This window comes from Halichoerus grypus, chromosome 2 (genome assembly GCF_964656455.1).
Source record: "Halichoerus grypus chromosome 2, mHalGry1.hap1.1, whole genome shotgun sequence".
Classification (NCBI taxonomy): Eukaryota; Metazoa; Chordata; class Mammalia; order Carnivora; family Phocidae; genus Halichoerus; species Halichoerus grypus.
This window is the reverse complement of record NC_135713.1, coordinates 120,842,619-120,865,730: the sequence shown is the minus strand read 5'-3', so window position 1 is coordinate 120,865,730 and position 23,112 is coordinate 120,842,619. Positions and strand designations below refer to the sequence as shown.

General features: G+C 40.6%; 1 protein-coding gene across 3 annotated transcripts in view; it reads left to right on the top strand.

Moving 5' to 3' along the window:
* Window positions 1–23,112, top strand: part of KDM3B (lysine demethylase 3B) — a 64,810-nt gene that overhangs the window by 11,948 nt on the left and 29,750 nt on the right. For 2 of the 3 annotated variants that reach the window (XM_036084030.2, XM_036084022.2), the window contains exons 2-9: window positions 2,411–2,578; window positions 7,163–7,276; window positions 9,367–9,472; window positions 11,152–11,276; window positions 12,860–12,934; window positions 15,305–15,904; window positions 20,461–21,697; window positions 22,614–22,815. In XM_036084030.2, the coding sequence (XP_035939923.1) occupies window positions 2,411–2,578; window positions 7,163–7,276; window positions 9,367–9,472; window positions 11,152–11,276; window positions 12,860–12,934; window positions 15,305–15,904; window positions 20,461–21,697; window positions 22,614–22,815 (2,627 nt within the window). The remainder of the gene's footprint in view (window positions 1–2,410; window positions 2,579–7,162; window positions 7,277–9,366; window positions 9,473–11,151; window positions 11,277–12,859; window positions 12,935–15,304; window positions 15,905–20,460; window positions 21,698–22,613; window positions 22,816–23,112) is intronic. The other variant, XM_036084034.2, reaches the window with a different exon arrangement.

Below are 23,112 nucleotides of genomic sequence, written 5' to 3'. Positions count from 1 at the left end.
AGTAAGACAGGTGTGTCGTATCACAAGGGAGGAAGCCAATGCTTGAGGAGGGAAGAGTGACTTGTCCAGTGTTGCAGTTCATAGAGTGGAGCTAATGCTCAAATCCAAGCCTCCTAGAACATAAACTCCAACCTTTGTTTATTTATGCTGTTACTACCTTTCTTGGTGCCTGAGTCTGCACGTAAGTGTAAGTTTGATTATCTCTTCCCAGTTGTCTGCAAGTTATTTGAAGTTGTGTTTTATTCCCTTGGAACATATATGTATATGAGTGAGCCCATTCATATATTAAATATATTGCAGTTCAGTGTTCTCTTTCTCTATAAAAAATCATGCTTCTGCTTTCTGAGCCTCGTTTCCCCTTTGTGTGTGTGTGTTTAAGTAGAAGTGAAGCTTACTTGTTATAATAAAACTGGAGCTTTATATAATGAATTTAATTTCTGGGATAACTTTTCAGCAATGCACTCCACATCCACAAGTGTATATTGTCTGTGAAGAGATTAAGCCTAATGCTAGACTACTGAGAAGTGATTTCACACTTTTCAAGTATAAGTGTCCTGAAATTTCATATAATTGTACCTATAATTTTGTATGTTGACTGGATGAGAACATGTATACCAACAAAAGCTGATGCAAATTCAGTAACAATTTTAATGGATTTAAATTTTATTCATTATATCATCAACATATATTTTTTAAAGATTTTATTTATTTATTTATTCATTCATTCATTCATTCATTATTTGAGATAGATAGGGAGAGCACAGAGGGAGAGTGAGAGAGAAGCAGACTCCCCATTGTGCAGAGAGCCTGATGTGGGATTTGATCCCAGGACCCTGAAATCATGACCTGAGCTGAAGGCAGACACTTAACCGACTGAGCCACCCAGTTGCCCTCATCAACATATATTTTAAAAATAATAGTACATACATATACAACACGTGTAGTACTCACTCTATAGGAAATGCTTGGTGCCCCTAGTACTTAAAAATCTTGGTAACTCCATGGTTCCTAGTTGGGAGTCACTCAGGGATTCTGGCTTTGTCCTACATCACTCACTGTTGCCTTAGGAAGCTTCTTGTGAGAAATTTCCTACACTGCCAAGGGGTTGGAAAAGCATTGCTTCCCTGTGTAATGGCTTTGTTTTCCTTTTAGACAGTGGGAGGGGCGCCTGGCTGGTTTCATGGGTAGAACATGTGACTCTTGATCTCTAGGTCGTGGGTTTGAGCCCCACGTTGGGGGTAGAGTTTAATTAAAAAAAAAAAAAAAAAAAAGATGTAGATGGTGGGACCTATGCAGCTGACTTCCCATTTTCAAATTGGCCTTTAAGAAGCTTAGAGCCAAAAACATCAGTCAGTCATAGAGCTGTATAGATCCTTAGGGCCAGCTTAAGTTTTCCATCTTATACTTCGTGTTGTAGTTTGCTTGGTCTTGACTTTTTTTCATTTATATTTTATCATTTTATTGCATGTGTTTCCCAAAAGCAAACTAAAATTCTGTGAAAATGAATAAACACTCTAGCCCTTCTATGACCAGCTTTATTTTAGGTCCTGGGTCTATCTATTCTAAGTACTGATACCTATTTGCATATGTCTTGCTCTTTATGCTGCATGTGAAACATGCTCAGAAGTCAGAATTTATATGGAAAAGCCAAACCTAAGCATACTATTTATTAGAAAAATGTAGTTTCATTTAATATGAATCACTTTCAAAAACTTCTTACACTGTCTACTAAACCATGTCTCAAAAAGTAGAATGTCTCTTGTGGGAGGAAGCAAAGCCTTGTTGATGATGATAGCATGCCTCTCCTAACAGATTTGAGATCACTCCTGGCAGGGGTAATTTTTTTTTAATCAAATAAATTTTTAAATTAAATAAAATCCACACGCAGGACTGGGAGGGCAACGTCTTTTTTCAGTGTTTATCCTTTTGAATTTTGTGCCATGTGCGTATATCACCTATTCAAAAAAATTTATCAAAGAAGTTCATAGTCCTTTTCAGTAGAACTGTAAAAAATTTCTCTCCAGCCTAATAGACTATGAGCTCTTTGAGACCAGGAAATGTGCTAGATTTCTCTCTGTTATTTCTGAACCTAGTCCAGTTCTTTATACATAGTAAGTCCCCAGCTGGTGTGCATAGATGTAAATTGGAAACCAAGAGTTACAAATTTCAATAGGATCACGGCTAAAAATTCTTGACTGTGGATGTGCCCCCTTAACTCTGCTACCCTTTTCAGAGTGAAGCTGAGCACAGCTTCCTTGCTCTGAAGTAAGACTGATTTTTATTGAAATTCATTAAAAGAACTTAAAAGAAAAGTAGAATTTTTCCTAGTCACGGATTATGTTTGTTCAATTATTACAGTGTGGATTTTTCCAGATGTGACCTCCAAACTCCTTTTCATCTCTTTTTGCAGATCTTTGTAGAATTTGATGGCTGTAACTGGAAGCAACACTCCTGGGTTAAAGTTCATGCTGAAGAAGTTATTGTGCTTCTGCTGGAAGGGTCTCTGGTATGGGCACCCCGGAAGGACCCAGTCCTTGTCCAGGGCACTCGAGTCTCAATCACACAGTGGCCAGCCCTGGTGAGTGATTTATTGGCTAGGAACATATTTGGGCTTTACTCCTATATTATAACTGTAACTATGGTATTTACCCAATAGCTGAACTCTTTAGAACTCCCAAAACTCCGCGCTTATCCCTAATATACCTTTATTCTGAAGTTACTAAAGCAAAAATTGGGAGATCTTTTCTCCTGTGTTAACATACAGTGTTTATATTAGTTTTAGCTGTACAATATAATGATTCAACAATCCTATATATTACTCAGTGCCCATCGTGATAAGTATACTCTCAATCGTCTTTATTTCATCCCTGCCCCCACCTACCTCCCCTCTGGCGACCACCAGTTTGTTCTCTGTATTAAAGGGTTTTTTGGGGGCGCCTGGGTGGCTCAGTCGTTAAGCGTCTGCCTTTGGCTCAGGTCATGATCCCTGGGTCCTGGGATCGAGCCCCGCATCAGGCTCCCTGCTCCGCGGGAAGCCTGCCTCTCCCTCTCCCACTCCCCCTGCTGTGTTCCCTCTCTCGCTGTGTCTCTCTCTGTCAAATAAATAAATAAAATCTTTAAAAAAAAAAATTTATAAAGGGTTTTTTTGTCTCTTTTTTCTTTGTTCATTTTGTTTCTTAAATTCCACATATGTGTGAAATCATACGGTATTTGTTTTCCTTTGTTTGACTTATTTCACTTAGCATTATACCCACTGAGTCCATTCATGCGGTTGAAAATGGCAAGATCTCATTCTTTTTTATGGATGAATAATACTCCATTGTGTGTGTGTTTTCTTTATCTATTTATCTGTGAATGGACACTTATTGCTTCTATATCTTGCCTATTGTACATGACCCTGCAAGAAACAGGGCTGCATGTATCTTTCCAAATTAGTGTTTATGTTTTCTGGGTAAATACCTAGTAGTAGAATTAATGAATCATCTGGTAATTGTATTTTTAATTTTTTGAGGACGTTTCCATTTCCCACAGTAGCTGCACCTATTTACATTCCCACCAACAGGGCAGGAGGATTCCTTTTTCTCCACATCCTCACCAACATTGTTATTTCTAGTCTTATTGATACTATCCATTCTGACGGGTGTGAGGTGGTATCTGATTGTGGTTTTGTGCATTTCCCTGATGAGGAGTGCTGTTGAGCATCTTCTCATGTGTCTGTTGGCCATCTGTATGTCTTCTTTGGAAGAAGGTCTGTTCAGGTCCTCTACCCATTTTTAATTGGATTATTTGGGCATTTTTATGGTGTTAAGTGTTTTTTATATTAACCCCTTATGGGATATATCATTCTCCAAATACCTTTTCCCATGGAGTACGTTGCTGTGTCATTTTGCTGATAGTTTCCTTTGCTGTGCAAAGGCTTTTTATTTTGGCATAATCCTGATAGTTTATTTTTGCTTTTGTTTTTCCTTGCCTGAGGAGACATCAAGAAAAATGTTTTTACGGCCAGTGTCAATGAAATTACTGCGTATGTTTTATTTTATGGTTTCAGGTTTTAACATTTAGGTGTTTAATCCATTTTTTTTTTTAAGATTTTATTTATTTATTTGAGAGAGAGAGAATGAGAGAGAGCATATGAGATGGGGGAGGGTCAGAGGGCAAAGCTGACTCCCTGCCCAGCAGGGAGCCCGATGCGGGACTCATCCAGGGACTCCAGGATCATGACCTGAGCCAAAGGCAGTCGCTCAACCAACTGAGCCACCCAGGCGCCCTAGGTGTTTAATCCATTTTGAGTTTATTTTTATATTGGTGTAAGAGAATGATCTAGTTTTATTCTTTTGCATGTAGCTGTACAGTTTTCCCAACAATATTTGTTGAAGAAACTATCTTTTCCTCATTGTATATTCTTGTGTCCTTTGTCATAGATTAATTGACCATATAAGCTATAAGCATGGGTTTATTTCTGGACTCTTCATTCAGTTCAGTTGATCTTTGTGTCTAATTTTGTGCCAGTACTGAAACTTTTTATACTAGGTAATATTTGATACTTTTGTTTCTAAAGAATTTTTCACCTTTAGTGTCTTCTCATAGTAAGGTTATGAAACAATGTAATCCTTAAAATCTTTTCTTTCCGGAAGAACTCATTATTTTCCCCCCCAGCTAGATAAAATTGACATACAACCTTGTGCAAGTTTGTGAACAACATGATAATTTGATATACGTAAATACTGTGAAATGATTGCCACACAGTAAGGTTAGGTAATATATCCACTGGTTCACATAGTTAATATTTGGTGTATGTGTGATCAGAACTTTTAAGATTTACTTTCTTAGCAACTTTCAAATATACATTATTGTTAACTTCAGTCACTATGCTTTACATTAGGCCCCTCACAACTTATAACTGAAGTTTGTACCCTTTGACCACCTTTACCCATTTCACATTCCCTCTGACCCATGGGAATCACCAGTCTCCACTGTATCTCTGAGTTCTTTTTTTTTTTTTTGTAGCTTCCATATGTAAATGAGATTCTATCTTTTTTTTTTTTTTGTCAGAGAGAGAGCGAGCGAGCACAAGCAGGGGTAGCAGCAGGCAGAGGCAGAGGGAGAAGCAGACTCCCCACTGAGCAGGGAGCCCGATGCGGGGCTCGATCCCAGGACCCTGGGATCATGACCTGAGCCGAAGGCAGACACTTAACCAACTGAGCCACCCAGGCGCCCCGAGATTATATCTTATTTGTTGTTCTCTGTCTGACTTATTTCACTTGGTAAAATGCTCTCAAGTTTCATCTGTGTTGTTGTAAGTGGTGGGCTTTCCTCCTTTTTTATGGCTGAATGGTATTCCTGTGTGTGCACATACCACATCATTTTCCTTATCCGTCATCCGTCACTGGATGCTTAGGTTGTTTCCATATCTTGGTGGTTGTGAATAATGATGCAGTGAATGTGGGGGTGCAGATTTTCTTTTGAGATGGTGATATCATTTTCTTCAGATATATTCCCAGAAGTGGTATTGCAGCATCATATGGTAGTTCTATTTTTAATTTTTTGAGGATCCTCCATGCTGTTTTCCATAGTGACTACACCACTTTACCCTCAACTGTGCACAAGGGTTCCCTTTTCTCTGCCTCCTTGCCAGCCCTTTTTATTTTTTGTCTTTGATGATAGCTCTTCTAACAGGTGTGAAGTGATGTCTCCTTGTGGTATTTATTTGCATTTCCCTAATGATTAGTGATGTTCAGTCCCCCCCACACACTTTTTTAGAGAGAGAGAGTGCACATGGAAGTGCAGAGGGGGACAGAGGGAGAGGGAGAGAGAATCTCAAGCACACACCACTCCGGGCTCAGCACAGAGCCCAGTGCGGTGCTTGATCTGAACGACCCTGAGATCATGACTTGAGCCAAAATCAAGAGTCAGACCCTTAACTGACTGAGCCACCCAGGCGCCCCTGTTCAGCCCCTTTTTATGTACCTATGGGCCATTTGTGTATTTTCTTTGGATAAATGTCTGTTTGGGTGATTTGCCCAGTTTTTAAATTAGATTGTTTTGCTTTTGAATTGTATGAGTTCCTTATATATTTTAGATATTAACCCTTTACCTAATATATGATTTCTCCCATTCCTTATATTGCCTTTTCATTTTGTTGGTCATTTCTTTTGCTATGCGTAAGCTATTTAGTTTGTTTATTTTTGCTTTTGTTGTTTGTGCTTAGTTTTTTTTTTAGTAAGTTTTGTTTTCTGAAGTCTGACAGAATAGTGGTGTAAGTTTAATTCTGAGAGTATCCATTGTTTATATCCTGTTAGCAAAGTAAAGCATAAATGTCTCCTTTTTAAAAAAAAAATCTAATTCTCCTGTGGCTAACCAGAGTAAATAAATAATACTCAAATCAAATATTTTTTACCTATTGATTATACACAGCATCATTTACTGGACTGTCTTTTTGTTTGTTTGTTTGTTTTTTAAATTTTTATTTATTTATTTGACAGAGAGAGAGAACGAGAGAGGGAACACAAGCACACAGAGAGAGAGGAGAAGCAGGCTCTGAGCAGGGAGCCCGATGTGGGACTCGATCCCAGGACCCTGGGATCATGACCTGAGCTGAAGGCAGACGCTTAAAGACTGAGCCATCCAGGCGCCCCTTTTTGTTTGTTTTTAAGGCCACTTCCAATTGAACTTTTAGAAGAAGCTCAAATGGACATGGGCCCCTGGGTGACTTTTGTAGGCTGTTTTTCAAACAGCAATATGAATTTACCCATGAACATTTATACCAGTGATTATTTTACAAATCTAACAAAGATTTCAGGAGTTCTAGAGGCAATAATGGTGTAAGTCTTTATTCTGGGAATTTATGTAATTTAGCCCTCTTGAAGCCTGACAAGATTTGTCAGATCCCTAGAGGGATTGAGGAATTTCTCATTCTTTGTGTCCTTTTTAGCTGTAAATAAGACTATTGAGCTGACTTTCTGGTCTAGTTTGCTTCCTAGTATTATTTGTGGGGTAGATGCTGGGTTGGGAATGTTTTTAAGAACTTACACTTTAGCTTATCTGTATTTACTGGAGTGAAATATATTAATAATGGATATTTTCTCTAAAGTTAGAGATGTGGTTGAATTGTTATCTATTTTCTTTTCCAAGTTCTAATCAATTTGTCCTTTCTCTTTCACAGACTTTCACTCCCCTGGTAGATAAACTTGGTTTGGGTTCTGTGGTTCCAGTTGAATATCTTCTGGATCGAGAGCTGCGTTTCCTGTCAGATGCTAATGGATTACATCTGTTTCAGGTACTTAACACTTGTTCTACTTCTTTTTTTTAAATTAAATTAAATTAAATTAATTAATTTATTTTTTAAAGATTCTGTTTATTCATCTGACAGAGAGACAGAGGGAGAGAGGGAACACAAGCAGGAAGTGGGAGAGGGAGAAGCAGGCTTCCCGCCGAGCAGGGAGCCCGATGTGGGGCTTGATCCCAGGACCCTGGGATCATGACCTGAGCCGAAGGCAGACGCTTAACAACTGAGCCACCCAGGCACCCCAAAACTTGTTCTAGTTCTAAACTTATTTTTCTCCTTGCTAGTTTTTTGTTGAATATAAATATGTTCCCCCTTTTAGCATTGAAAGAAGTACTTCCTCCCAATAATTCCCTGTGCCTTTTATTATAATTTTTTTAAAAGATGTTATTTATTTATATATTGAGAGAGAGAGAGAGCACAGGCAGGGGGAGCATCAGCCAGAGGGAGAAGCAGACTCCCCGCTGAGCAGGGAGCATGATGTGGGGCTCAATCCCAGAACCCTGAGATCATGACCTAAGCCAAAGGCAGACGCTTAACCGACTGAGCCGCCCAGGCATCCCTCCCTGTGCCTTTTAAAGTTTCTCTGCTACCTTGAAAGTTTATTCACTAGCTGAGGCTTGTTTCCTCTCCTGCACACCCCACCCAACCCTGAAACCACTTCAGACCTGGGAGCACAGGGGCGCCTGCCTTCAGCTCCCGGCGTGATCTCGGGGTCCTGGGATCGAGCCCCATGTGAGGCTCCCTGCTCGGTGGAAAGCCTACTTCCCCCTCTCCCTCTGCTACTCCCCCTGCTTGTGCTCTCTCTCTATCAAATAAATAAAAAGGCATTTTTTAAAAAAGATTTTATTTATTTATTTGACAGAGAGAGACACAGCGAGAGAGGGAACACAAGCAGAGGGAGTGGGAGAGGGAGAAGCAGGCTTCCCACAGAGTAGGGAGCTGGATATGGGGCTCAATCCCAGAACTCTGGGATCATGACCTGAGCCTAAGGCAGACGCCTAACGACTCAGCCACCCAGACGCCCCTGTCAAATAAATAAATAAAATCTTTAAAAAAAAAAAAAAGACTTAAGATCACAATTCTAAGGGTCTTCTCAGAAGGTGGCTTCCCAGAGGTGGCTCCTTGTATAACTAAAGGGTGCCTATATACTTAGGTCAGTGGCAGAGAAGCTGGAAGTTTGGGCTGATTCCAAGCAGCATTAACTATTGAAGAGCTTAGGGCGCCTGGGTGGCTCAGTTGGTTAAGCGACTGCCTGGAGTCCCGGGATCGAGTCCCGCATCGGGCTCCCTGCTCATCGGGGAGTCTGCTTCTCCCTCTGACCCTACCCTCTCTCGTGCTCTCTCTTTCTCCTTCTCTCTCAAGTAAATAAATAAAATCTTTAAAAAAAAAAAGATATTGAAGAGCTTAAGTTTATCTCTACTTACAAAGAAAAGGGATAAGTTAGTAGTTTAAACAAACTAGCATCCGAGTTAGAGTTTCAGAATTTATGGGTGGTAATATTTATTTCTCACTTGTAAGGTTTACTGTCTGAAGGTTAAAAATTAGGAGACTTCTAAGAGTTTTGCTGTCTTATTGAATCAGCCAAGGACAGTATTTCCTTAACTGTGTTGTGTGAAATATTAATGATGATTTCTTTGTTGATATGTCTTCCTTCCTCTTTAGTCTTCACTTCCTCTCACCACCCTTGCTTTATTCATCTTTGCCATACTAGTGCTTCTGTGAGTAGGCACTCAGTAAATGGATAAATACCAAAATATGCCAAAAGAGTTACATGGAATAAGATATTTTGTGATCAGATACATATGAGAAACACTGACCAAAACAAATTTTTTTCTTCCATGTTTTCTCAGAGCCTTTAATATACTACTGTGTATAGAAAGATAGAGTAGATAATATTTCCTAAATCTAACTGATCCTAGCATCATTATTTTTTGCAGAACATCTCATGAGACTAGAGTTTTACAGAACATTCTTGGGCCATGCTGGCGTAGAGCTCCTCGAGGGTATGATTTTTCTAATCTGGTTAGATACTGTTGCTTTCATTTTAATATTTGGTTGTTTTCTTCTTTTATCTTTACCAGATGGGAACAGATAGCCAAAACCAGATTCTTTTGGAACATGCTGCACTGAGAGATACAGTTAATGCTTTGATCAGTGACCAGAAGCTACAAGAGATATTCAGCCGAGGTAAGAACAGGTAGTCTTCTGTCCCTGAATCCTGAATCAGGTATGTGATCAGTGTTGTAAGTGATTGAATGGGGAAGACACCATGCAACTCTAAACATTTGTCCTGCTTTTTGTGGGGAGAGTCAAGAGTGCCATTGGCTAGATCTCTAGAATAGTTTGGAAAAATAGGATCTCAGACCACTGTTTTCCTCTTTAATTACATTTCATAATATCCAATTTTGTTGTGAGTTTTGTTCTGTTGGTTTTTTTTCCCATTTCTTAAATATTTATTAAGGACAAACCTTGGGGGCGCCTGGGTGGCTCACTCGGTTAAGCATCTGACTCTTGATCTCAGGGTCATGAGTTCAGGCCCTGTACTGAGCTCCACTTGGAAAGAAAAAAAGGACAGACCCTGTACTAGACACAGTGTTAAGGTAGTAGAGCTAGAAAATCTCTACCCTTATTGAGCTCAGTGTCTGTGAGGTTCTCAAGGAGTAAAGACTATTAACATAAATAACATCTTAGAGTGCAAGTACGTTCATAAAAGAAGGTGTCCACAGACTCCTTCACATTAACAACATGTTATTTTTTTTTAAGAATGATAAGTAAAGAATTATTAGCTTTTTCCAGTTCAGATACAGATTTGCCCAAGATTCCACATTATTAAAGAATAGACTATTTATCCTTCCCTTCATGTTGTACATCTATTCCTCTTCCAGTCTGAACCTCTTGCAAATTGTGATTTTCAGTGAAATAGAGTCTTTGATTCTCTTTTGTCAAACTGTATCTGAATGGGTAAAGGTAAGTAAACTGGTTTATTGGGAGAAGGAGAGTATCAGGATAAAGTGATGTTTAATAATCAAGGAGAAATATGGAGGCAGAAGGGATGTGAGGTAAAATTGATAGCAGAGAGAGGAAAATTGAGTGGACAGAATGAAAGGTGGAGATGTATGGGAGTATGTATAGAAAAATTGAGGAAACAATTATTGTTGTGAAAGATAATAATTTAAAATCAGTAATGATTTAACTATATAGTCTCAAATATACAAGATATGGAGAAGAGAGAAACTGTCCTTCAAGAGAAACTGTTCTTGGAGGGACAGCTGAAATTGCAGGGTAACATTACCTGCTGATAAAGTAATATCTTTAAAACTCTGTGTTCCTAGGAAGACAGGTGCTATATTTGTTCAGACTATTATTAGTGCAGAGGCTGGAAACCTCATAAATTGAACTCTCCACCTACTGTTACTGAAAGTCAGCAGAGTGTAAATGATTATCTATCATTCCTATGGTCACTTAACATAATAGTATACTCAACTTACTGGCCTTCCGTTTTTTATATGTATATGTCAGATCAGATATGTCTGATAGATTTTTTTCTACCTGTAGTTTTTATTTGTAAGTTTTCTTTCTCTTTCCTATATTACTTCTGCAACTGGAAGATTGAGATAAGATGAAATCAGATCTGGGAAATGCTAAGGAATCTCCAAATAAACAGAATTTACAAAGATCACTAGGAAAAACTGTCTTTTGTTTTTGAATTGCTGAGTATGGTAAATCTGAAATTGCTCATTTATTCATCTCCTTACAAGTTGGAAAGGCTAAATATTTACACCATATAGCTTTCCTTATACTTTCAGAAACAGTCATGAACTATAGCTCAGCCAAACATATTCAGTACTGACTAATCTCTTCTTTAGGTCCCTACAGTGTCCAAGGTCACAGGGTCAAAGTATACCAGCCAGAGGGGGAAGAAAGTTGGCTCTATGGTGTTGTAAGCCATCAAGACTCCATCACCCGTCTTATGGAGGTCTCTGTAACTGAGGTGAGGTTTTGGCTTATTTCCTCTAAGATTCATCCATCCCCTTACAGAGGGTTGTGTAGAGAAAGGGAGCACTTGACTATGTATTAGAAGACTTGGGGTCTAGCTCTGGCTCTTTCACTTAATGACTGTATGACCTTGAGAAAGGCTGTTCAACTTCCTTAACCTCATTGTTCTCATCTGTAAATTAAGAGATATTTCGGTACTCCGCCAGCCCCACCTCAGCACTGTTTTGGAAACTGAGATAATATATTGGAAAGTGCTTTGAAATCTGTAAAACATTAACATAAAAATATGAAGTGGTATTGTCCTTATTTTATCATATCCATAAAGGTTAGTAGTTTAAAATCTAGTCAATGAGCATTTGCTTCTGACTTAAACCACTCCCCTATAGATGCTAAAAAAAAATGTGTCGTTTCTAATGAAGTAAATATAAATAAAGCACTGCATCTAGAGCTACCTGGAGAATTGTCTAGGAAAAACAACAGATGAGTGTTTTGAGACAAACAGAAATGTATTTGTGCTGTCTTTGAATTGGTTTCAGATTTGCCCTTAGCAGTCACATGTAATGTAAGCATAAATGATTTTACTTAATTCCTTTTTGAGTTTTCAAAAATATTACTAATTAATCTTCATTTTAAAATGTCAGAAATACATATAAATAAAGTAGATATTGGAGGCCACCCCTTCTCCTAGGCAAATATCACTCCCCTCATTGGTAACCACCATTAATAGTTTGGTATGTATTCCATATTCTTTGAAATATCTTGTGTGTGTGTGTTGTAATATTTGCATGTTATAAATTTATGTGATAAGTATATGAGCCATACTTTATTAATAAATGGGATTATGTGATACATATAGTTATGTAATTTACCTTTTTTACTTAGCTGTAGATTATCCATATCTTTCTGTGTAAATATACATAGAAATTTGCCTCATCCTTTTAAAATAGATGCATGCTGTTCCACTGAATGAGTATATTATAATTAATTTAATCTAAAATTGATGGACATTTGAGTCATTGCCAGTATTTACAGTAATACAAATAATGCTGCAATGAGTATCCTTGAACATAGATTATTATACACTACTTCACATATTGGAATAAATTTCTAGGTATATAATTGCTAGATCAAAGGATATGCACATTAAATGACAGGGTGTCAAATCAGCTGCTCCCCAGTGTTTTTATTGTTCGTTGATAGAGTGGTTCTTTTAATGATTTTTGGTTCTGTAGGTTTTTACTTTCTGATACGTACAGAATAGGAAGATTTTAGAGATGCAGAATTTGAAATTAATGTCTCTAAAAGAGACACTTGGGCATTGAACTCAATTCTTTCATTCATCAATTTAACAAATATTTGAGTGCTTATAGTATTCCTGACCTTTTTTGGATGTTGTTATTCTGGCAGTGAATGAGATAGTAGAGAACCCTGCTTTTGTGGAGCTTTCATTCTATTAGGGGAGTAGAAACAAAGAGATAATTACATGGATTAGAAGAATACATAATTATGTCTTTGGACAAGGCTTAAGTCTTTTTTCTCCCCTTTTTCATATTTTCTGCTATCCTTCTTCTACTCTAGAGTGGTGAGATCAAGTCCGTAGATCCCAGACTGATCCATGTGATGCTGATGGATAATTCAACTACTCAGAGCGAGGTACAGTAGTCAGCTGAGTCTCTGAGCAGACTCATGATCTTTCTTTATCTTGTTAAGCAGATTCCTCATGCTTGTGTTATCCATGGATGCCCTTCAGGTTTCCACTCTGGCCACTGTACATTTCTTGCTCTCTCCAAGTCTTGTCTAGTTAAGGGAATATAGTCTCAAGAAGGAAGTATAGTTGGAGCAAACCCTTTTAATCATGGCTTTGTTACCCAACCATTTTAGAACTCGATGGCCTAACTATTTCTTCTTACATTCTTTCAGGACAGGTATATTTGGTATATTTGAAAGATAAGACAGTTAAAGCTGTAATAAGCAGTAGTAATATTTATAACCTACCTAGTAATAAGAAATGGAGAAGCTGCACCCTTTTTCTTTCCATTAAGTGGTAGTGAGCTCCAAGAAGTCTGAAATTTTGTATTCCAAGAAGAAATAAACAGGTACCTAGTTCAGTGCTCAGCACACAGTGGATTACTCCATAATTACTGTGAATCAGGCCAGCTCTTGGTTCATTCAGAGTTATCATAACCCAAAAAAAGATACATAGTAAACCAGTGCCTGAACCAATCAAGGAATGCCATGTGAATTTCTTTTCACTAAGACATTGACAAGACAGCCATCTAGCCACATGTTCCTTATAGTCTCTTAGCATCTCTGTAATATTGCTGTCTTGGCTACTCCTGCTAAGGATATGGTTCTTCTCATCTTTATCCAGTCATTCTTGCCTTGATAAAACAAAATCAAGTTAGGAAAAGAAGAATCAGGGTTAAATTTAATAGCTCTTTACTATATATTATATTGCCACAAGTAAGATAAGTCTCTTGACTGTTTGCATGACTGAAAATATCTTTTACTTTGATGGTGTGTTGGGCCCCTTTTTATTCCCTTCCTTACTTCATTCATTCATTAAGTACCTCTAAAATGCCACGCTCTATTCCACTGGTCAGATATAACTGGAGAGTACTGGTCTCCATGTCTTATGCTGTCTACTCACCTGTGAGTAGCTCACTGGAAGTAGGACATACATTTAAGTTATTGCTCAGGGAGGTTGCAATGAGCCAAGATCAGCAACTTGGCTGGATGCATAAGAGGTGAGATCTGTGGTTTTCAGAAGCAGATGACCAAAAGTATGGAGGAAACAGAAGTAAATCTTGAGCTTTGTTAAGAGCTATAGAAGAAAATTAAGGGGAAAAAGATGGAAATGAAGGCAGGAAAAAAAAAAAAAAGAGAGAGAGAAACTAGAACTGGCAAGAAGAAATACAAAATTTGAAAAAGTTGCAGTTATAATAGCTATAATGTTACAACAAAATACAGATCTATACAAAGAAGCTATAAATATTCAAGGGCAGTAAGATTAGTTTAATGAAGTTGGTAAATATTAATGGCTGCATAACTGTGTCACTAGCTTATTGCCATCCCGACACATGTTATCTGAGTAAAACTATCTGAAAGGTACCTGAATAAAGCTTAAAAAAAATAAAAAGACATTGCTTCATAGTGGGATACCATTCTAATAATGTTCTAGATAAAAGTTCTTGCAGCACAAAGATTGCTTGAGAGAATGGTAGCTGAGTTCCAGGCCCCCTTCCCCACAAAGAGGAGTTTATTTAGAGATAGGAATTGTGTCTTCTAATCTTTTAAGGTTGCTTGGCCTCTCAATTAAGGCACAAGTCAGATTTCATGAGATAGGCTGAAATTATTGGAAGAGCTAAGGGAGTTGGCTGTTTGGTCTATGGTAGCCTGCCTTTTTTGCTTTTCTTTGTCTAATACTTTGAAATAAGTTCTGGAGATTGTTTGTCTATTTATAAAAGTGTCCACAAGAGCAATCCAAACCTGCCTGTGTTGGACTCACTTTCCCTTTGGTCACAGACTCACAAATGTTAGTCTTCCTATTGTTAAGTTGTCACCAGTTTTTTAGTGACTTCTGGATAGAGGAGATTTTATATTTCAATACTTGAAATGCCAGTTTCAGTCAAATAAAGAGAAAATTATGAAATAAAGCAGATTTTTTTTTCATTGAGGGGCAAATGAGCTCCCATCCTAGCACTAGCAGTCTTCTTTTGTGAATGAAATTCCACAGATTTTTCAAACCCTCAAAAAAGTCCATTTGAGGAAGCGTTTTATTTAAGGGAAGGTTTGCCAAGTGAGTTAATCTCTCGTAACCATTATCTTGAATACATGTGTAAATTGAGTCACAGGAAGATTGGAGCTTTCTGACTAAGGGGATGTCTTCGAGCTGGCGTTGGAATGTAGCAATCTGCCTGCTTTGATTATCTGCTTCTAGAGATGGGAAAGAGCTAACGGTTTATGGTTTTCACAGGATGGAAGGTTCCTTATAATAAATCTTTTTTGAATTTTGTTTTGTAGGGGGGTACGTTAAAAGCAGTAAAATCTTCCAAAGGAAAGAAGAAGAGAGAGAGCATAGAGGGGAAAGATGGCCGGAGGAGGAAAAGTGCTTCGGACTCTGGGTGTGACCCTGCATCAAAGAAATTAAAAGGAGACAGGGGTGAAGTAGACAGTAATGGGAGCGATGGAGGTGAGGCGAGCCGAGGGCCCTGGAAAGGAGGGAATGCCAGTGGAGAGCCAGGGCTGGATCAGAGAGCCAAGCAGCCACCGACTACATTTGTCCCCCAGATTAACCGCAACATTCGCTTTGCCACTTACACCAAAGAAAACGGCAGGACTCTGGTGGTGCAGGATGAGCCTGTAGGTGGGGACACACCTGTACCTTTCACTCCATATTCTACAGCCACAGGTCAAACACCTTTGGCCCCAGAGGTGGGTGGAGCCGAAAACAAAGAGGCAGGAAAAACACTGGAACAAGTTGGCCAGGGCCTGGTGGCTTCAGCAGCTGTGGTCAGTGCCGCCAGCTCCACCCCAACCACGGTGAGGATCTCAGACACTGGCCTTGCAGCAGGGACTGGGCCGGACAAACAGAAAGGCAGCCGGTTACAGGCCCCAGGAGAGGTGAGTTGTTTCAGGGGCAGATTTGCAAGATTTGGGCTCATTCTTTTACCCTACTCTAATGTTAACACATTCAACAGCATCTAAAATGCCACAGGGAAGGAGTATTTCTGAGATGTGCTTAAATTATACTCTGAATAGTCCTTTACTGCTCGTTGGGCAAATGTGTATATTTTAATAACTTTATTAGCTCTTAAAAGTCACCTGAACAATTGCACTAATCAAAAACTGATTATAAAACCCAATTTAATGAGATACTCAAAGAGATCTGATGGGGAATCTTTTTAATTCAATTATCTGTTTAGTTCACATAGTGGGTGAGCCTCTACCAGGCCTATGAGAGGCAAGGTTAATGAATTACAGTGTTCTAACAGTGAACGCTATAATTAAGGCTATGTGAAAGCAACTATTACCATCCCCTGTTTTTAGTTCATCATCATCTATGATATTTTCCTTTGAGGCTAGGCTTCTTTCCATGATTTGATATGGCTATAAAAGTTTTTTTTTTTTTTTTCCTAACTTACTCTTTTTAAGCCTTAACTGGAAAGTTTGATGTAATTAATCACAGTAGTATCCAACTTAACTATGTTCTTTATCCAATACACATGTTCGTTGCTGAAATGGAACTTCTGTTAAATACGAGTTAACACCAAGTTGGCTCCCCAGTCAAATTTGAAACAATATCAAAATCATTTCTTACAGTCTTTTGACTCTTATTTTGGTCACCAAAGAATGATTTATGATGCTAGTCACTTTTTTCTTCAGACTGGCTGTTTCCTCAAGTTGGAATATGAAATACAAAGAAAAAATATAAATGATTTTTTAAATTATATATAGGAAACTACTGTGTGCTAAGTACTGTATATTATAAACAAAGAATTGAAATCCCTATTTGAAGGAGCTCAGTGCTTAAGATGGAATCATTTTAGGTATAACAGTGCCAGGTAAAACATGGCATATCCATTTCATCTGAGTTCTTCCCCTCCTAGGAGATGCAGTTTGTGAATCCTTAGTGGGGAAGGAGGTGAAAGGTCCAGGCAGAAGAGGAAAAGGCCTATAAGTGCAAATTTCGCACTGTTCTGGTTTGTCCTCTGTTAGTTGACCAGCATTCCCAAGATAATTAGGTGAAGATCTTATGTGGATTTCCACTGTGTATAAGTCATCATATTGCTCAAATTAACTAAAATCCAGTTCATGTCAAAGGCAGTGTAGATGTAAAGGGGGATTACAAAGTACACCACGTTTTATATGCTGCAGGAGGAGACACACTGAATGCTGTTATTCTTGGGGTAGCAAAGCTGAATAGAGGAAATGTGGATTTAGAGGGCATTTTCCAAACAGGTTGGAGAAGTTTCTGTGACTGTATCAGTGATTTTGGTAATGTGTCAGCCTAAGTATTGTCCTGGGATCTGATTTAAAAGTACAGAAATGGATGTTGCCACTATGATGTCAAATCTTAAAATAGGGACACAGCCCCCAGGAAACGTCTTGCCCTAAAAATTAAGTTAAAACCAGTTTGTCATCAGTTTCTTATTTAAAAAGGATTTAAAATTTAATCATTTGAAGGAAAATGAAAGGTCATCCAAATTATTTTTCATTCATGTGTATATTTATTTTTAAAGGGTAACTTTAGTAGTGAAACCTGAGCTACCCATGCTGGATTGTTGGGAGTCCTACAGGTGGCAAGGCTCCTGGCCAAAGTCTGCTAAGGAACAACAGCCAGGGGCGCCTGGGTGGCTCAGTCGGTTAAGCGTCTGCCTTTGGCACAGGTCATGATTCTGGGGTCGTAGGATCAGGGCCCATGTCTGGCTCCATGCTCAGCCTGGAGTCTGCTTCTCCCTCTCCCTCTGCCCCTTCCCCCACTTGTGCTCTCTCTCTGTCTTTCTCACTTTCTCTCTCTGAAGTACATAAAGTAAAAAAAAAAAAAAGAAAGAGAAACAACAGCCAACCCTTAGGGCTGTGTCTTTCTATTCTTTTTTGTTGGGACGGGGTTTAAGTCAGTAGTTGTTGATTAGTGGGAAGGAAAAGAAAAAGAATAATGGGGCGCCTGGCTGGCTCAGTCAGTAGAGCAAGTGAGTCTTGATCTCTGAGCCCCACGTTAGGTGTCAAGTTTACCTTTAAATAAATCAACAAACAAGTGAACTTCAGGTTTTTAACTCTAAAATGCCATGAAGCAGCCTCTGTAGCAGATGTCAACTGGAGGCAAGCCATAGGTGGCCTGCCTGGTTCTCGTGCCTCTGTGCCACCCCAAGGAAGTCCTAATGTAGGCTCCTCTTGCATATTTAAAGAATACCTTAAGTAAACAACCCCCCCCTTTGGACAATAGCCATTTCCTTTATCTGGACTAATTCTTTTAATTGTGGAAAGTAACCATTCAATTTACTATTTTAACTATTCAAAGTGTTATAATACTGCGGTATTTCGTACATCCACGGTGTTGTGCAACCATCAGCACTTTCTAGTTACAAAAATTTTCATCACCCCAGAAGCAAGCCATTGATACCCATTAAGCCGTCCTGGAATAATTTTTGTTACCAATGTTTTAAAAATGAATGTTTAGAGATAGCATACTCCACTACCTGAAAGTTGATTTTAAGTGTTCAGACCTGCCTATGGAGGTTTCTCTTCGCATATATACGGATGTGTAATATATATGAAAGGGATTCTGCCCCTCTTTACACACACACCTTTTATTCACATGCAGAAGTTAACATTTTCAAGGTGAAAAAAATGAAAGTTTTTTGTTTTTTAAGATTTTATTCATTTATTTGACAGAGAGAGACACAGCAAGAGAGGGAACACAAGCAGGGGGAGTGGTGGGGGGTGGGGGAAGCAGGCTTCCCGCCGAGCAGGTAGCCCGATGTGGGGCTCGATCCCAGAACTCTGGGACCATGACCTGAGCCGAAGGCAGATGCTTAATGGTTGAGCCACCCAGGAGCCCCAGAAAGTGTTTTTTCACTGTCCAATTTGTTAGACTGAATACTTAAGTTTGGTGGGTGTATGAGTATCTACACTTTTCCTCTTTGGAGGCTTGTTAGATCCTAATGATAACAAAAGGGTTCAGTGATGAATGTGCTTTCTTTTTACCCCCCACTTCCCTTTTTCTTTTTTTTTTTTTTTTAATGTAGGCTCCATGCCCAGCGTGGAGCCCAGTGCAGGGCTTGAACTCATGACCCTGAGATCAAGACCTGAGCCAAGGGGCACTTGGGTGGCTCAGTCGCGGTAAGTGTTTGCCTTAGGCTCAGGTCATGATCCCAGGGTCCTGGGATCGAGCCCCACATCGGGCTCCCTGCTCAGCAGGAAGCCTGCTTCTCCGTCTCCCACTCCCCCTGCTTGTGTTCCCTCTCTCGCTGTCTCTATCTGTCAAATAAATAAATAAAATCTGAGCCAAGATCAAGAATCGGACACCTAACCGACTGCGCCACCCAGGCGCCCCATGGGTGTGCTTTCTATAATTTAACGTCTTTAGGGCTAACTTTATTTTATTTATTTATTTTTTTTAAAGATTTTATTTATTTATTTGACAGAGAGAGACACAGTGACAGAGGTAACACAAGCAGGGGGAGTGGGGGAGGGAGAAGCAGGCTTTCTGTGGAATAGGGAGCCTGATGCGGGGCTCGATCCCAGGACCCTGGGATCATGACCTGAGCTGAAGGCAGATGCTTAACAACTGAGCCACCCAGGCGCCCCAGGGCTAACTTTAATTGGAACAGATGTTCAACTTTTAGGTTGATTTGGGCTCATAAATAAATGGCCAAATTCTAAAATCATCCATCTGGGGGAGTTTCAGACTAATACAGAGAATATTTTTCCTTAATGTACAGTGGGCTTGTCATGGGACTGAAGTCACTTTTCTAAGATGGGCAGTTAGTTTAAATAAATCAAAACTTCTAAATCAAAACTTTGAAAATAGCTGAGGTCATTGAAGTAGATTAATATTACAGGGCCACTAAATTCATTTCACAGTAAAAGCTGCTGTCTGTCTGTTCAGGAACCCTTTTCTCCAATTCCTGGTAGAGTCTTCTTTTCCAAATAGAAACTAAGAAGCCTACACAGCCTCCTAGTGCTGTGACAGCCAGTTGGCCAACAACCAAGGGAGTGGCAGGATGAATGACATCCTGCTATCTCTAGCTCACCGTGTTAAAGATGCCCTCTGTGTGGTCTGTGGCAGGTTTCTTCCTTAATGCCTCATGCTTCCTTAATGTGAATTGTACTTACAAGAGCAGGTTTTTTGTTTTTTTTTTAAGATTTTATTTATTTATTTTCACAGAGAGAGAGAGAGAGAGCAGGAACACAAGCAGGGACAGAGGGAGAGGGAGAAGCAGGCTCCCCGCTGAGCAGGGAGCCTGATGTGGGGCTGATCCCAGGACCTGGGATTATGACCTAAGCCAAAGGCAGATGCTTAACGACGGAGCCACCCAGGCGCCCCTGTAAGAGCAGTTTTCATGGAATTGTAGGAGAGAAAAGTTGATTTGACCCACAAGAAGCATTGGCCTAAGTCCAGAAAAGAGGTTGTCAAGAGAAAGCAGCATCATTAACTCGGGCTATCTTCTTTTCAGAATTCAAGAAATACTGTTCTGGCCTCTTCTGGATTTGGAGCATCTCTCCCGAGTTCATCACAACCTTTGACTTTTGGAAGTGGAAGGAGCCAGTCCAATGGGGTTCTAGCCACAGAGAACAAACCTTTGGGCTTCTCTTTTGGCTGTAGCTCTGCACCAGAGTCTCAGAAAGACTCTGATCTCTCCAAAAACTTGTTTTTTCAATGCATGTCCCAAACTTTACCCACCAGTAACTACTTCACTACCGTTTCAGAGAGTTTGGCTGATGATTCCTCCAGTCGAGACTCATTCAAACAAAGCCTTGAGAGCCTGTGTAAAGGCAGATCCACTCTCGGAGCAGACACTAAATCAGGCTCTAAGGCTGGCAGCTCTGTGGATCGGAAGGTGCCAACAGAGTCCATGCCCACCCTCACACCAGCCTTCCCACGGAGCCTCCTAAATGCTCGCACCCCGGAGAGTCATGAAAATCTATTTTTACAGCCCCCTAAACTGTCCCGAGAAGAGCCCTCTAACCCTTTCCTTGCATTTGTGGAGAAAGTTGAACATAGCCCTTTCAGCAGCTTTGCATCTCAGGCATCAGGTAGCTCTTCCTCTGCTACCACTGTCACCTCGAAGGCCGCACCCAGCTGGCCCGAGGCTCACTCCTCTACAGATTCGGCATCTTTAGCAAAGAAGAAAACCCTCTTCATCACAACTGACTCCTCTAAACTGGTGTCTGGTGTTCTGGGCTCAGCTCTTACCACCGGAGGTCCGAGCCTCTCTGCCATGGGGAATGGCCGCTCCAGCTCGCCCACCAGCAGCCTCACCCAGCCCATTGAGATGCCTACTCTCTCCTCCAGCCCCACAGAGGAGAGGCCAACTGTGGGGCCTGGGCAGCAGGACAATCCCCTCCTCAAAACCTTTAGTAACGTCTTTGGCAGGCACTCAGGCAGCTTTCTGTCCTCCCCAGCAGATTTTTCACAGGAGAACAAAGCTCCTTTTGAAGCTGTGAAAAGGTTCTCACTGGATGAGCGAAGCTTGGCTTGCAGACAGGACTCGGACTCCAGTACCAACAGTGACCTGTCAGATTTGAGCGATTCTGAGGAGCAGCTGCAGGCCAAGACTGGCCTGAAGGGGATTCCAGAGCACCTAATGGGGAAGTTGGGCCCCAATGGGGAGCGAAGTGCTGAGCTATTGCTGGGCAAAGGCAAAGGGAAGCAGGCCCCAAAGGGCCGGCCACGGACCGCCCCCCTGAAAGGTGATCTTGCTGGGGTTATCCATTGGCTTGGCTCGGGCACTAGCCTTGAATGCCTGCCTGTTGTGCTGTTGGGCAGCAGAAGCCCTTTCTTTGATGGAAAGTTCTATAGTCATGTAGAATAACATGCCCAGAAGGGCCCAGTAGAGGCCCCTCATCAGACCTTTTGGTTCAGGGCAGGATTGCATCTAACCCAGCAGCGTTACTAAAGAGGGATATCTACCTGTGTAATAATTCCACAGACAAGAACCCTTGATACTTCTTTTGCTCAGGAGCTCTTTCCTGGTGTTTTTCTCATCCCTTTCTACTTCTCTTTGGCCCATCCTCTTTAATTTACTTTAGAGGAGTTACTGAGTACTGGACTCTGTTCTCACATAGCAGCCTTTCATAGACTTACTTAAGCAAAAAGAATCACCCCTCAAATTTGCTTCTCTCTGTTACATATATAAAGTTTTAACACCTCTTCCAAAAGCCATTAACTCCTATGCTGTGAGGTTATGGTCCAGAATTGTGTAAGGGCAAGTATCTAAGAGAAAGGTGAATGGTAAAAGTAACTGTTGTCTTAGTAACTGGTATCCCATGGGGGCACAGGAGTTGTTGATTAGTAGAACAGTTATATCCGCGGAGGCCTGAGGCAAGTGGCTACCTTCTGCCTTCTTGGGTTTTCCTCACCCATGCCAGAGTTGTTTGCTCATAATGGGACACTTCCCACAAATTCTCTCCATGGTCCTTAGCTTCCAGTTGAAGCCTCTTTGCTCCCTCCCTTTCTGTCAAGGATGGACCTGATAGGCACAAGCCCAGCCATGGCAAGGAGGAATGAGCCAGGTCAGGACAAGAATGCATCCCCAGGTGGATCATGTTACAGGGTCTCATTAATACCAGTCATGACCAACCGTTTCTCCCCCTTCCCTTGCCACAGTTGGCCAGTCAGTGCTGAAAGATGTGAGCAAGGTGAAGAAGCTGAAGCAGTCTGGAGAGCCCTTCCTGCAGGATGGGTCCTGCATCAATGTAGCCCCTCACCTGCACAAGTGTCGGGAGTGCCGCCTGGAGCGGTATCGGAAGTTTAAAGAACAGGAGCAAGATGATTCTACTGTGGCCTGCCGCTTCTTTCACTTCCGGAGGTACCCAAACCTGTCTCCGTCTCCTTCCCAGTTTCCATTTCTCGCTCTTTCTCTGAACCTCACACCTTCTCCTTGTTTTCCTTAACCCCTTTGCTCTGAGTCTTTGCTGAGGCTCTGCCATAGGGGCCACTCAGGTGTTTGGATTGTGAAGTGACTTGTGGCTTTGTCCCTAGGGAATTGAAGGTGAACAGTCTCAGCTGCTGGCCCCTGAGCTTCGTTGAGTTATTCCTAACTTGGGTTCCATTTGAAACCAGTCATATAAGCAGAAGGATGCCATGTTGTAGTATGGATCTGCCT